The sequence below is a fragment of the Astyanax mexicanus genome, chromosome 17, assembly GCF_023375975.1.
Source record: "Astyanax mexicanus isolate ESR-SI-001 chromosome 17, AstMex3_surface, whole genome shotgun sequence".
NCBI lineage: Eukaryota > Metazoa > Chordata > Actinopteri > Characiformes > Acestrorhamphidae > Astyanax > Astyanax mexicanus.
This window is the reverse complement of record NC_064424.1, coordinates 39,650,159-39,665,000: the sequence shown is the minus strand read 5'-3', so window position 1 is coordinate 39,665,000 and position 14,842 is coordinate 39,650,159. Positions and strand designations below refer to the sequence as shown.

Sequence of the window (14,842 nt, the reverse complement as noted above, 5' to 3'; positions counted from 1 at the left end):
AATCAGGAAACATATATTATAGTTATTGTAAACTATAGGCATATATTTTATAAATTAACTAAAATAAAAAACAGCCACTAATTTAAAGCATTAGTCTGTGTTTTTCAGTTGCTACAGGACTCTTATCTGACTGACAGCAGTTCTAACCAATCAAAACTAGTTTTTAAAACTGCTTCTGCCCCCACGTGACAGCGTGCCCCTTCTCCTGATATTAAGAAGAGTATATTCGCAGGACAATCTAACCAATCAGATTCATGATTTTCACTCCGGGGGTGGGACCATGGCTGTGTAACCCCTTCTCTGCGCCGTGCTGAAGCGTTGGTTAGTGTAATATGGAGCTCATGCTGGATTAGTTCAATATTTGGCTAACTATAATGGAATTGCAACGGTAAATGAGACAAATATGTACACATATCATATTAAAAAGACTTTTTAAAGGCTGCACTTCAATGTGAAACTAATTCACAATAATATGCCGTCTGACTGGTGAGTTTTTGTGTGTACTTAATGTTTTGGCTGACCTGGCATCTTGTAGGCACACATATGAGTGATATTTGTTGGCCGGCTGTACTTGTAGGAAAATTAAGCATTGATTTTGTTGTTTGTAGCTGTTGTATTTTTGGGCTGTTAATGTGCATTAAGCTCATATAACCAAGTCGAGACAGAGAATATGTAGTTCTAATATAAATCTATGTGTAGGTCGGCGGGTGAGGAGGGATTTTGCAGAAGGGCTTCCCACTATATTAACTGCGCACCACTGGTAGAAAGCCCTCACTTGACAATAAAGACAGTTACCCCAGTCAAGAAAAGAAAAACTTATTTTTAATATCCTTGGTTTTAAAAGAAACATTGAGGGCAGATGTTCCATTACTTTTGTCCATAATGTAAATGTTGTTTATTTTAAATTGAGGTGAAAGTTTAAGAGTTTGTCACTTCTGCATTTTCTCTTTTTCTCTTTTGAAATAGTACATACTATACATTACATTAACTCGGCTGAGTCCCAGATCATTACATACCCAGCCAATACTTCATTGACAAAAAAAGCTCCTCCCACTACAACTAGCAAATGTAAGTGTCTAAATCTTACCAGGATACAATCCAGGTACTAGTCATGTGAAGTGAGCAGCTATAAACAGAGTCCAAGCTTGTCTAATCACTGCAGTGCACATTGGGCTGGAGTGGCTGCAGGCTTTCGTTCTAAACTAACAGCGGCTAAACATGATTCCACTGTTTAATCAGCTGCTCAGTCTTTAAATAGCTGATCACATGAGCTTCTGCTCAGCTGGAATGAAAACCTGCAGCCACACTGGTCCAATATGGGCAAGTTTGACATTCCTGGAAATGAGGAATATCCAGGAATGAGTTGTGGATCACTGGAACTGTGTTCTCTGGAATAATGGATGAGTTTGAGAGTTGGGAATGAGGTGGGTGGTGATAACTCAACATTAACCTAACCTCACTAACTTTAACTCTTGCTGCTGAATTCCGTCAAATCCTCATATCCATAAATGTTCCAAAAATCCAGTAAAAGTTTTCTCTGGACAGTAGAGACAACTAAAGCAGGATAAACTCCTTTGATTTAAATTAGCAGGTGTCCCAATACTTTTGTCCATATAGGAGTGTCTACGCACGTTATGTTTTTTATACCTTTTCAAAAAGATGTATACACTTCACAACTAAGTAAAACACAGCCGAGCTGTTATTTCCAGTCATACAAGTGAGCTATCTGTTTAATTGAGGAGACACCAAAACACTGAAAATCAAAGGTTGTATTACCATTATAGAAACATTATAGATACAGTGACGTGAAAAAGGTTTTGCCCCTCTACAGATTATTTTTTTAACCTATCAGGGGTGGACTTGTTTTTGTGCTATGGATCATTGTCCTGTTGCAGAACCCAAGTACGCCTAAATTTGAGGTCACTGATGGCTGGACATTCTTATTCCGGTAAACAGCTGAATTCCTGGTTTCATCTTTTACAGCAAGTTATTCAGGCCTTGAAGCAGCAAAGCAGCCCCAGACCATCACACTACCACCACCATGTTTTAAGTTCCACATGATATTCTTTTTCTGAAATTATGTGTTAGTTTTACGCCAGATGTAACCGGAACACACATCTTCTAGAAAGTTTCACCTCTGTCAGGTCAGTCCAAAGAGGGCTAGATTGGTTTGGATAGTTTTTTTTCCATTAATAAATGAAATCATCAGTTATATTTGTCTGACATCAAAGTTTGTTCGATTATCTGAAAAATGTAAGCATGACAAAAATGCAAAAACACAAGAAATCTGTAGGAGGGGCAGGTACTTTTTCACGCCACTGTATTTTTAAATCACTGAAAAAATCAGATTCAGAAAGTTTGTAGCATTTGGCTCAAAAATGCACATGAAACTTTTTTTTTTTGACTTGTGTGTATTTTTATGGCAACTGCGCCTGTGCAGATCTCCATATCAATATCAAGCTTTCCCACTAGCACCCTGACTCTCCTCTGCTCTCAATACAACCAGCAAGCTGATTGGCTCCTTTGGCCGAAGGGCGAGACTCATGTTAACCGATGGTACACATCTGTCGTGTACCATTTCTCCTGGTCTGTTCATGTCTGTTCATCAGAAATGATCCTACAATCTGAATCACTGCTGGCTTTTTACATCCAATGATGTAAAAAATTAAGATAAATAAATTAAACAAGAAAGAATATCTTCGTAATATTTTGATATGACTGCTAGATGAACTGGAGGGTGTTGGCAACATCATCCACTATTCTCTCGTGATCTGTCTTCCTCCTTTTAACCACCCCCTCCTGCGTCAGTTTGATTGCCAGAGTGAGTAAGATTTATAATAAAGCTTTTCAGACTTAATTTTAATCCCAGCATATGCAAACAGTGGCTGAGTTGACTCATAGCCAAGTACGGCTCATATCAGACTCAGATTTATAGATGACATTAAAGCATCTGGTATTAAAACCCTGCTGCGTGGTGCCAGTTCGAGCAGAGTCTCACCGGTGTGTGTGTGTGTGTTTTGGCTGCAGTTCTCGCTGCTGTCGGAGGTGCGGGGGCTGGTGAGTGCGCAGGATTTGGAGCGGTTTGATGCGCTGGTGCTGAGGCGGGAGATTGAGGCGCTGAAGGCTCGGCAGGGAGCGGCGGGAGCGGCGGCACTTCACCCAGATTCCTTCTCCATGGTGTCCTACCCCGACACACTGGCCTCCTCTGCCAGCTTCATGACCAACACCACGCTCAGCTCTGCACGGGTACGAGTATGTGTGTGTGTGAGTGTGTGTGTGTGTGTGTGTGTGTGTGTGTGTGTGTGTGTGAGAGAGTTTGTGTGTGTGTCAGGGTATCTGCAGACCCTAAAAAAGTATTTGGGTCCTATCTTACGCCCTGCGCAAGGCACAATGTGATGCTCATTACTATCTTACACCCCGTCAACAGTCTATTTTTACACCTTCACTGAAATTAACCTAGACAACAGCTAATTGTCCATAGACCACTGAAGTTGTGCGTCATTCTTTTGTCCTCGTACGGCTTCCGTGTCTAAGAGCTTTTTTCCTATGAGGAAAATGAATGGGCTTTTTAAAAACCCGCCTCTATCACATTCAGTGGTAAATAAATCTGTTCAGAACCCTGTACGTTTTATTCTGTATACATTTACATCCTTAATATCACTGGATCCTCTGAATTACGAGATCGTCTAAGAGTCGTAATAAGAAAAATGCTAGCTTTTTTTTTTAGCTTGTCTTAGTACATAAAGCCATTTTATAATTTGCCTTTATAACAGGTTTCTGTGGAAAAAAAGCCCTGCTCCTGAATAGTAAAAGCTCTAACACAGTCTACACTGCTCAGCATTGCACTACTCAACATTACTGAAAGAGTTTTCACCTGTTTAAATGCTTTAATGATCCTCTGTGAAGAATAATAATAATCCAAAACCCGATCCGGTCAAAGTTCACTGGTGTTGCGCAGAATCAGGTCTGCTGCCGTTCCCAGCCGCTGTGCTGTGACATCAGTTAAGCATTAGCTTAAAGCTAGCATTTTTCTCATTACGACTATAAAACGATCTTGTAATTTAGAGGATCCAGTGGTGTTTAGGAGGTAAATGTACACAGAATAAAATGTAAAGGGTTCTAAACATATTTATTTACCACAGAATGTGATAGAGGCCAGTTTTTAAAAAGCCCATTATTTTTTTTTTCATCGGCATAAACAACATGGCACAGACTATAAAATGATGACACAAATTCAGTGGTCTATTCCTATCTCAGCTACCCAGGTGTCTGTACACCCTCGCTCGTTAAACACACACACACACACACTTGACTTTTAACTCAACCATAAACAGAATATAGAATAAAATAACATTGCTTTTACCTTAAATTAACTGCTTTGCATACCTTCACAGTATGAATGCGCAGGTCAGTATCCTCTGCTGAGACACACAAAAGTCCACACAAAAACCTGGATCAACATCAATTACTCTAGCCACACTCAGCCCAAATAATCCCTTTTTTATGTGTCCATGGCTAAGTCTAATGATAAGAGCAAACCCCGCTGTGATTGGCTTATCATAACATTTTATTTCAATAATCTGTACATTCAGAATTCTATGTCAGTTTTAATATCTTTAAGAAGTAGCTGTTTGATACTGTATTTAGGGTTTGGAACATGAGGTATTTAATTTTGGCATGCTGTTTCCAAGCAACTGTAAATAAGATAAAATAAGATCCAGAACTGTGTTAGAGGGTAAGCTTGTTAGTTCTTAAAAAAAAGTAAGCTTGTTACAAAAAGTTTTGAAAATGTGACAACAGATCACAACAAGGAACAAAAGGGATTTTAGCAATTGTAAGAAAAAAAATACATTAAAATGGCACAGACAGTAAATACAGTTTTATATAGGTGTAACAATATACAAAAATCATATACAAAAGTTCAGTGTAAACCCATGGTTCAGTATGATTAAGGCACTGTGGGTGGGGATAAAACAGAAGCTGGGTTTCCTTTGGTTAGTTTATTTTGAACAGACTTATTGCCCCTGAGGATGTTGATACAGCCTGTATTGCAATACATATATACAGTAAAGGAAATATTTATTTGATCCCTTGCTGATTTTGTAAGTCTGCCCACTGACAAGACATGACGAGTCTATCATTTTAGGGGTAGGTTAATTTTAACAGCGAAAGAGAGAGTATCAAAAAAATAAAATCCAGAAAATCGGATGTCCGCAAGTGCTGATACACACACAGCATTTATCACAAGTGTGTGAACACACAGCTGCTACACAGTGTGAATATAAGGATAAATAAACTCTTCATATTATGGTCTGCTCAGCCCGTGCACAGCTGGGTTACTTAATGAACTCAAATGACTGTATATGTTAAAGCAAATGTAAACCTTCTTTATTTCTGCTTTCACTGATAAAATCTAATTTATTTAGGCAATTGTGGAGAATTCTTATTGGTCCATTTATTTTTATTTAACACAATATAAGTCAAGTTCCCTACATACAGCTGTGTAAAAAATAAGAGACCACTTCAGTTTCTAAATCAGTTTCTCTGATTTTTTGATTTTTGATTTTTAGGTATATGTTTGAATAAAATAAACATTGTTTTTTTAATTCTATATACTATGGACAACATCCCATATTCCATAAAAAAAAATGTCATTTAGAGCATTTATTTGCAGAAAATGATAAATGGCTGAAATAACAAAAAGATACAGTATCAAACTTTTAACAGTGCACTGTCTGTGTCATCAGTAAACCTTTAGCCTTAAGTGTACCTCAGTGTAATAGTGTGTGTGTGTGTGTGTGTGTGTGTGTTTTGACTGCTGTCCTGCTTCAGTCCAGTCACTTTACTGTCCTATGGTCTCGGTCTGTCTCAGTTTACACTTATAATTCAGAAAACAGCTTGTTAATCTTTCAGACATGTGTGTGTGTGTGGGGTGGGGGGGGGATAAATAGTTTGATAGTCTGCAGATCCTGAGCTTAGATTTATAAGCAATGTTTAACACCCACTTCATTTCCCTCTTCATCCAATCAGGAGAGACTGCTCTGGTTGATTGATATGATGGAGGTAGGACACATATAGAAAAATACATACACATTATATTTTATATTACACATTATATTTGTGTGTTTGCTGTGGTGTTGCTTTCTTTCTCTCTTTTTTCTCTTACACACACACACACACACTCACACACACACACACACACTCACTCACACAGTGTGGTTCTGCAGTGGAACTTGTGTGTTTTTTGCGTCCTTTCCTCTTTTAGAAGTGTCCACAGTACAGACACTGTGGGCCCTATCTTACACCCTGTGCGAGGCATGTTGCAATGTTCATTGCTATCTCACACCCCTCCACAACCCCTTTATGCCTTGTGCCTGCGCCGTTTAACTAACAACAGTGCTTGTGAACATATCTATGATGGTAATCATGGTGTTCTGGAAGTTAGGTGTGCACTACTGTCTGATTAAAACCCTGAAACAGTCACCAGTCAGATGTTCATTGCTATCTTGACAATGCAGTTGCACCACGCATTCTCAATGCTTAAACACTCTCACTCGTTACACACAGACATGCAGCAGAGCACAAACCCAACTTTTACATTAACAATAAGCAGAATACTAAATAAAATAACATTGCTGTTCTGATTATTGATCTGCTCACGCACCTTCACAGCATGAACGAGCAGGTCAGTTTCCAGTGTCCAGGCAGCTGCGCCGACAAAAGAGTAATCTGCCAAATTCAGAGCGCACCTGACTCTTAAAGGGAATGAAAAGTGACACGCTGATTGGTTTATTTCACGTCACGCCTAAAACAAACCCATGTTTAATAAAGAGAATTAGTACATGACTTTCTGGCTTTCCATTTCAAGACATATTTTTACAGTTCTTACAATAAAAAAACACATACAGACACGCCCTAAATCAAGCTGCACGGTGCACGATTGATGACTCACCTATAGATCACTAAAATAGGGCCCTGTGTGTGTATGTGTACTAGAGGAAGGGGCAAAGTAATTTCATATTATTATAATAGCGGCATTCTGTCTTGAAAGCAGTCACGTTTGTATTTGATTCACTATTTACTATAAAGCTTAAAGGGGATTTTTGTTTAATTTTGAATGTTTGCAGATTATATACATGTAATAAATAGGCTGCACTTTAGTATATTGGTAGATTTTTGCTACATTATATTATTATTATTATTATTATTATTATTATTATTATCATATTTAATATATTGTGGGAAAAGGATTATTTGATCCCCTGCTGATTTCAGTAGATTTACTCCTTACAAAGATATGAACAGTCTATAATTTTATGGTAGGTTTAATTTACCAGAAAACACAACAAACACATGAAATAAAAGTTTTAACTTAATTTGTATTTGATCAGGTGAAGTGATTAGAGGATTTACTGGAATGTTCATAGTCGTGTTGAATAGTCTGCTTCAGCTTCAGTTTTTGGACAGATGATCTTACATTTTCACAAAATACCCTCTGATATAACAAGGAATATGGATCTTTGATGTAGTGCTTGCCTGGTCCACATCCATACCACAATTAGTATAAGGTTCTTATGCTGTAGTGCTGTGCTTAGTTTGTGCCGAACATTTCTTCTGTTACTGTGTACAAATAATTATTCTATTTTTTTAACTATAAGGTGCTCTTAAAGTCAAAATCAACAGTGCGCCTTATAATCTGATGCATTTTATGTATGAATTTTACCAGTCAGGTTGTAAGGAGCAGTAAAGTCACTCTCTTGAAATACAGAGTTATACAGTAGTTTCAGTTTAGTTCTCCATCACTGAGACTGGAGCAGGATTAGCATTAGCCACTAACTGCGCTAAGCACTAGCTCTTTCACCATTCAGAGGTGAATATTATTACACGCCTTGTAAAAGCAAGCTACGTGGGAGGAAATCTAGAAATCTAAGATTACTGTAAAAAAAATGTGCTTTACTCATCCAAATAAACAGCTCATTTGACTTAAAAAGAAAATACATTTTATTTATCTTAGCTTAGCTTTACAGGTGCTGTACTGCTGAATTAGGAGAACATGGTGACACCCCATCATTTTGATAATGTTCCTTATAATCCGGTGTGCCTTGCGTATAAAAATAGACCAGAAAAAAGACGTTTATTAATAGTGCACCTCATAATCCGGTGCTCCTTATAGAGCAAAAAATACGGTATCAAATAACAATCAATGTGCATGAGTAAACAATGGTGTTTGCTCTTATTTTACATTTAGTTTATTCCTGTTTCTGAACTTTTAAATTTGCTTTTTATTAGTTAAGGTGAGGTTTTGGGTCCCTTAAGTAATTCTAAGGGAATGGATTGTTAATGGATTTTTTGCAACACTTAAAAAATAACTGAAGGGAAATTCTATGCTTAAGGGGGCATATTTATTTTTATGGGATTGTTAAGGGCAATCTTAAGGGGAAAATTCACTACTGGGCACCTGTTGCTAGATGCTTTAGTAAATGTCTAAGCACTGTGTGGCTGGGAGTCCCCAGAGAGTATGATTGGATTTGCTCTCTCTGATTCTCCTCTCACATCACGTCCAGGGGCGTTGTTTTCGTGCCAGTTCAGAAAGATTCAGCTGGCTGGAATCATGTATCTCAGAGACAGCACATGCCTGCCATGCGTTCAGCCTTCCAGCACTGGCAGCACAGCAGCACGGGGAGTTCTCGCTTGTGGATGGGAATTGGAAATGACTAAACTGGAGATAAAATTGGGTGGAAAAAAGGAAGACATGGCAGGATCCCATGTACCAAATCTCAGTGACTTTAATACGCAGATGTGTATTTCATGAATGAAAGATACAGGGAAAGGAGATGCGTTTACAGTATATTGTTTTATGTTGACTCTGCAGTTCTCTATCTGTTCAATGGGTCATTAACAGACTACTGTACCTTTGGTTCCAGAAAACATTTTTTTCACTATTTATCTATTTTTCATCTTAAAGCTGATTTCTGTAAATTTAGGATTTAGGATGAAAATGGGTAATTGCACCGAGCATGCAGAAAAATCATTTTATACTGGGCGGGAGTGATGCGGTCTCCTTTCAGAGCGGATGAATCCGATTCTGGGTTATGTTATGTGATTTCTTTGTCACGCTGGCCAGACACACAACAGTCACTCACGGATACAAAACACACAGTTCATTCACAAAGGTTGCTAGGCTTACAGGAGTAGTATAGGACAGGCAGGATCAGTAACAGTAAGGCAGCAAATATTAACAACATACCAGAGCGTAGTCAGGCAAAAACAGGGTCAAACACAATAAATCTAGCAAAGAAAGGGCAAAGACAAAAGTTTGGTCAAAAATACAAAAATGGATCAGCAGCAGAAACTAGAAACTAGATAGGGCAGGGCAAAAATTGATAGTTGGAAACAAAAACAGAGCAAACTGGGGGTTATGTATACTAGACAGGCCAGATGGGGGTAACTGGGGGAGTGGGAGGGGGAGTTTCACATGATCAGCAGAGTCAGGCCACCTTTTCTCATTCAGTGTTTTTCTTTATTTCTTTTATTTAATGTATTTTCTACATTATAGATTATTATTAAAGATATGAAAACAATTAAGGGGCACACATTATGTAGTAAATTATGTAGTAAACAATCAATTGAGATCAACTGAGATGGTGATTTGGGATGAGCTGAAGCTTCACATGTCCAGGAACTCCTTCAAGATGCTAAGAAAACTATTCCAGGTGACTCTCCCTCATGAAGACATTGAGATTAAAATACCAAGAGTGTGCAGATCTGTCCTTAGAGATAAATATGGTACTTAGAAGAATCTAGCTTTGTTGTCTTCAGTATTAAATTTACAATGTAAAAAATCTTAAAAGAAAGAAAGAAAACACATTCAATTAGAAGAGGGTGTTCCCTACAAATGGTGGTGAGCATATTTGTACAGTACACATTAGCTTACCCCACTGGCAGTTTTTTTTCTTACTATAAGCACTGATATCTTTATTTTTATAGATTTTGTCTAGTTTGAAAATGTTTTTTTAAAAGTGTTCCCTCCAATAGTCTGACCCCCCCTGAGTACTGGAGTGGAGTCTGGCTGCTGTGGAAGCTGCCAGTCTAAACAGCATTAGCAGCAGTGAACAGCAGCCTTGGCAGTGCAGGGCAGCTGAGCCCTGCTGATGATCCGTTTTCTCTGGGACTTACACACGGGCCTCGTACTGGCACTGCTCTCTCGGCTCCGTGGGCCCTGAACGTGGCTCTGTAGCTGCCGATAAGACGAGCTGACTAAAGGAAGAGTTCTGAGGGAGGACTCCAGCTCTCCGCTCCACTGAAGCTCAGCGGGGGATTGGGGGCAGGTGGAAGACTCGAGCTGACTCTCTGATTCAGACTTCAGACTTCAGGCTCAGAGGGAGGAGCACCAGGAGTTAGAGGAGAGCAGGAATGGAAAAAATGGGTGGATGAACTGAAGAATGAATGGATGGTTGGGAGGTGAGGAGGATTTAAAAACATGAGTTTAAAGGTCTAATTCTTATGTACAGAAACACACCCACTTATCTACACATTAAACTAATACATTCAAACAGGGTCCTGGGTAATTTCCTTTTCTATAGATGCAGCTCTTTTCTATAGATGCAGCTCTACAGTCTATCACTCATGATTTTTATGACTTTACAAATCATTGGTTGTTGGTATCAGCACATTAAGTTAAATATATCATATAGCAGAAGGACACAGTGTCATGGTGAGCACAGAATTGCAGACACGTGCAGATACTGATAGAACAATGTGTTTATTATAAAATAAACAGATATAGGATGTAGTCAATACAGAAAAATGGGTAATCACCGATAACCAGAGCAATGTAGACAAAACCATACCATAAACGAGAGACAGTCCAGAGTTCATACACGAGAGATCCAATGTCAGAGGTAATCCAAGAGGCAGTAGAGAAAACACAGTCCGGGTAATACACAAGCAATCCAATATCAGAGGCAAAGGCAAAAATCAGCATCGAGAAAACAAAGGCAAGGTCATACACAAGATAAACTGAAGACAAGAGATAAAGTAACGCTTTGTAATGAGGAGAACCTACAATACGCGGCGTGGGTGTTTGTGTGGGTTGCTCTTATATAGTGCCAGTAATCAGTATTCGGGACTTCCTGGAGGAAGCAGGTGAGGTGTCACGTGATCAGGTGAGTGCATGATGTCAGCGGGTGGTGCATTCTGGGTAATGTAGTTGTTGACCTGAGAACCTCCATTAGAGCTGGGTGTGGAAGGGACAGAGGAGCTAACAGCACCAGACGTGACACACAGTAATATTTGAGAAGTGAAATTAATATTTTACAATTTTTACAAAATTAGGCAGGTGTATAAATTTGGGCACTTCAACAGAAAAATTATAATAATATTTAGTAGATTCTCCTTTTGCAGGAATAACAGCCTCTAAACTCTTCCTATAGCTTCTAGTGAGAGTTTGGCTTCTGGTTGAAGGTATTTTGGATCATTCTTCTTTGCAAAACATCTCCAGTTCAGTCAGATTTGATGGTTTCCGAGCATCAACAGCACAGCTTTAAATCACACCACAGATTTTCAATATTATTTAGGTCTGCACTGATCACACAGCCCCACAGCATGATGGAACCACCACCAAATTTTACTGTGGGGAGCAGTAAAGTGTTTGTCTTGGAATGCTGTGTTCTTTTTCCGCCATGCAAATCACCCTCAAAATAATTCAGTTTTAGTTTCATCAGTTCACAGAACCTTATTCCTAAATGAAGCTGGCTTTTCTAAATGTGCTTTAGCTTTAGCATACCTCAAGCGACTCTGTTTGTGGCGTGTGCACAGAAAAGGCTTCTTCTGCATTAATTACTCTCCCATACAGCCTCTCCTTGTGTAAAGTGCGCTGAATAATTGAACGATGCACAGTGACTCCATCTTTGGAGTTGGTCTGTAGGTTGACTATGACTATTCTTACCATCCTTCTCCTCTGCTTATCTGATTTTTCTTGGCCTGTCACTACAGGCCTTAACTAGAACTGTGCCTGTGGTCTTTCTCACTATGTTCCTCACAGTGGAAACTGCCAGCTGAAATCTTTGAGCTTAAGTATGGACACATCTAGAACTGAGTGGTTTTTCATTATTTTTGAAATGTTCTGCATTGCAGACTAATACTAAAGTAATTCAAACTATAAAGACAATAAAAAAACAGAATTTTTAACAAATGTTAAAAAAAAAATTGTTTTTTATTTTAGATTCTTCAAAGAAGCTCCTTTTGCTTAAATTTTCTCAGTCAGCTTTATGAGGTTGATTCATCTGGGATGGCTTTCAGTTAACAGCTGTGCTGATCTTCTCAAGAGTTTTAATGCCCTTTTAATGTGTTTTAATGTGTGTGTGGTGTCCTAAATTTAAAGTGGATGTGGTTTCTTCCAAATTTATCTGTTTGCACAATTCCAGCCAGACCTTGCTCACAATCATTACCATCCTAATCTGTACATCTTAATGACATGTTCCCAGTATATACGTGACACTGTGGATTAAGGAATGATAAATGTCCGCACAACTTTGGAAGGGGAATGTTTCATCCATCTGGCACCCACTATCAGGACATACTCATGAGATAACTCATCAGAACGTATACAGGTATAAGCCTTCCCAGAGCCCCTAAGGTAACACTTCATTGCTTCACTGCTATCCCATGACTTTTGGCATGTGAGAGTGTATTGGTTTAGTACAGCTTTGATGTTGGCGGTTGTTTTTTCTTCTCTGGGAATTTGCCATGCTGGCTAATACATTTTAGGCCTATACACAGAGAGAGACAGCCTCCTCCATCCTCATAAAATGATTCAAAATGAGTATCATCAATTTGTGACGCCAGAAGGGTGTCTGTGACCCTCTATCAGCGTTTTATTATTTATTTATTTTTAGAGAAATTCTGCAGCTGTGATATCTGATGCGACGGGTATTTGTCTGCAGGCATCCGCTCTCTCTCTCTCTCAAACAGCAGCACTGAAGTGTAGCTTCCTCTCACACACTGTAACTAACTGCTTTCTGCTGTACCACGTCTTTTAATGACCACCCGCGCTGACTGTTCATCACTGCTGCTGTTGAAAAGGTCTTCTGCTCAGCTTTAGGAATTCAAGAGAGCACTGCAATTTGAGTACTTTGCTGAGACTTTCTGATTCTTATTTCCAGAGACAAAGAGAAACTATATTTAATGCTGACTTTCCAAAAAAAAAAATATATATATATATATATATATTGTGGCTTGAGGAGGCGGGGGAGCCGTGGGTCTGCCCCACACTGAAAAATACAGCCCTATCTGTCCCAGCTGGTCTGCATCAGGACTGATTAAGCAGCCAGCTGGGACAGGTATAAAAACTCTGCCTCACTCGGGCGGACTTCTCTGGTGAGGGCTGAGGCCGCACGGACCGTTAAAACTAATCACTAAGTAATCTCTTTAGACTCTAGAGCCCCATTGGGCCAAGTTATGTTTTGATTTGAATTCATTTACTCCCCGTGTTTGTGTCTATGAAAGCGCAGCGTAAGTTCTACTATAGACTCCAATGCTACGTCACCTAATTACCTATCCAATCAGATTTTCTCTTCTGCTTTAAATAACGATCACTCATTCAGTACCTTGCTGCATTTCAGACGCTGTTGGTCGCTCTTCCTGACGTTGTCCGCAGTTCTCTCGCTTATGTCCCGTTCTCGCTTCTAGTGTGTCCGACCGGCGTCTCGTGTTGGCCTCCTGTTGCTAACCTCCTACTGCTGGCCGCTTTGTCGTCGGACGCCTCCCGCTCCTACTGGCGGCTGCTGCTCCCCACGTCCGGTCGGCTGTGCACGGACGACGCAATCTGCTTGCCACGCGCCGCGCCGTTGGCTGGCGGCCCGCTACTCTACCCCCTCCTGCTCTGTCCCGCCGCCGCCCCAGCCCACTGTCGGAGATAAGCCCCGGCTGTCCCGGTCCTTCAGGCGGTCGCTGTCTCGGCGTGGAGTTCGGACTCTGGTTTGGTCGCTGTCGAAGAGCGCTGTGGATCTGCTTCCGGGTTGCCTCTCCCTGTAACGCAGTGTTCTGTCGTATTGTGCAACCCGTCGTGATGTGCTTCTCGACGCCAGTGCCCATGCGCGGGGCCTTTGTTTGTTTTCTTATTTCGTGGTTTTCTGTTAAGTTGTGGTCTCCCCTCCTTACTCTTAACTGTCCTCCGATATTTTGTTTCGGCTTTATTGTATTCCTGCTGAAGCATGTTTGAATATGGGGCTTTTTCTAGCGTTTTTACTTTATTTGTGTACTAGAATAGCGCGGTTCGATAGGGTGGCAAGTTGTAACTGAGCACCGGTTCACCCGGCCCCTCTGCCTTCGCTCCGCCTCCCCTGGCCTCTGCTGCTGCTGCGGCTGGCGCGGACCTGCCCGTATCTTTCTCCTCTGGCGCGCTCTCCCTGGAACTTTGACTTTTGCTGAGCTGACTGGCGCGCTCCTGCCTGGATCTTCTAATGTTGCTGTGCTGCCTAGCGCGCTCCTGGTTCGTTCGCCGCTTCTGCGCTGCTGGTGCGCTTCTGTCGGATCTGCTGCTGCTGCTACTGCGCTGCTGGTGCGCTTCTATCGGATCTGCTGCTGCTGCTGCTGCTACTGCCCTACCTGGAGCTTCTGCCGGATCTGCTGCTGCTGCTGCTACTGCCCTACCTGGAGCTTCTGCCGGATCTGCTGCTGCTGCTGCTACTGCCCTTCCTGGCGCTTCTGCCTGCTCTGCTGCTGCTACTGCCCTACCTGGCGCTTCTGCTGGATCTGCTGCTGCGCTGCCGCGTGTGTTTCTGCCTGGGTCCTCTGCTGCTTGGCCTCTTCCTCCTCCTGTTTAGCTACTGCCGTGCCTGGC

At 40.8% G+C, this 14,842-nt stretch overlaps 1 protein-coding gene across 2 annotated transcripts in view; it reads left to right on the top strand.

Annotated features, from left to right (window-relative positions):
* Window positions 1–14,842, top strand: part of whrna (whirlin a) — a 274,824-nt gene that overhangs the window by 229,417 nt on the left and 30,565 nt on the right. For both annotated transcript variants that reach the window (XM_022676495.2, XM_022676494.2), the window contains exon 7: window positions 3,028–3,246. In XM_022676495.2, coding sequence (XP_022532216.2) covers window positions 3,028–3,246 — 219 coding nt within the window. The remainder of the gene's footprint in view (window positions 1–3,027; window positions 3,247–14,842) is intronic.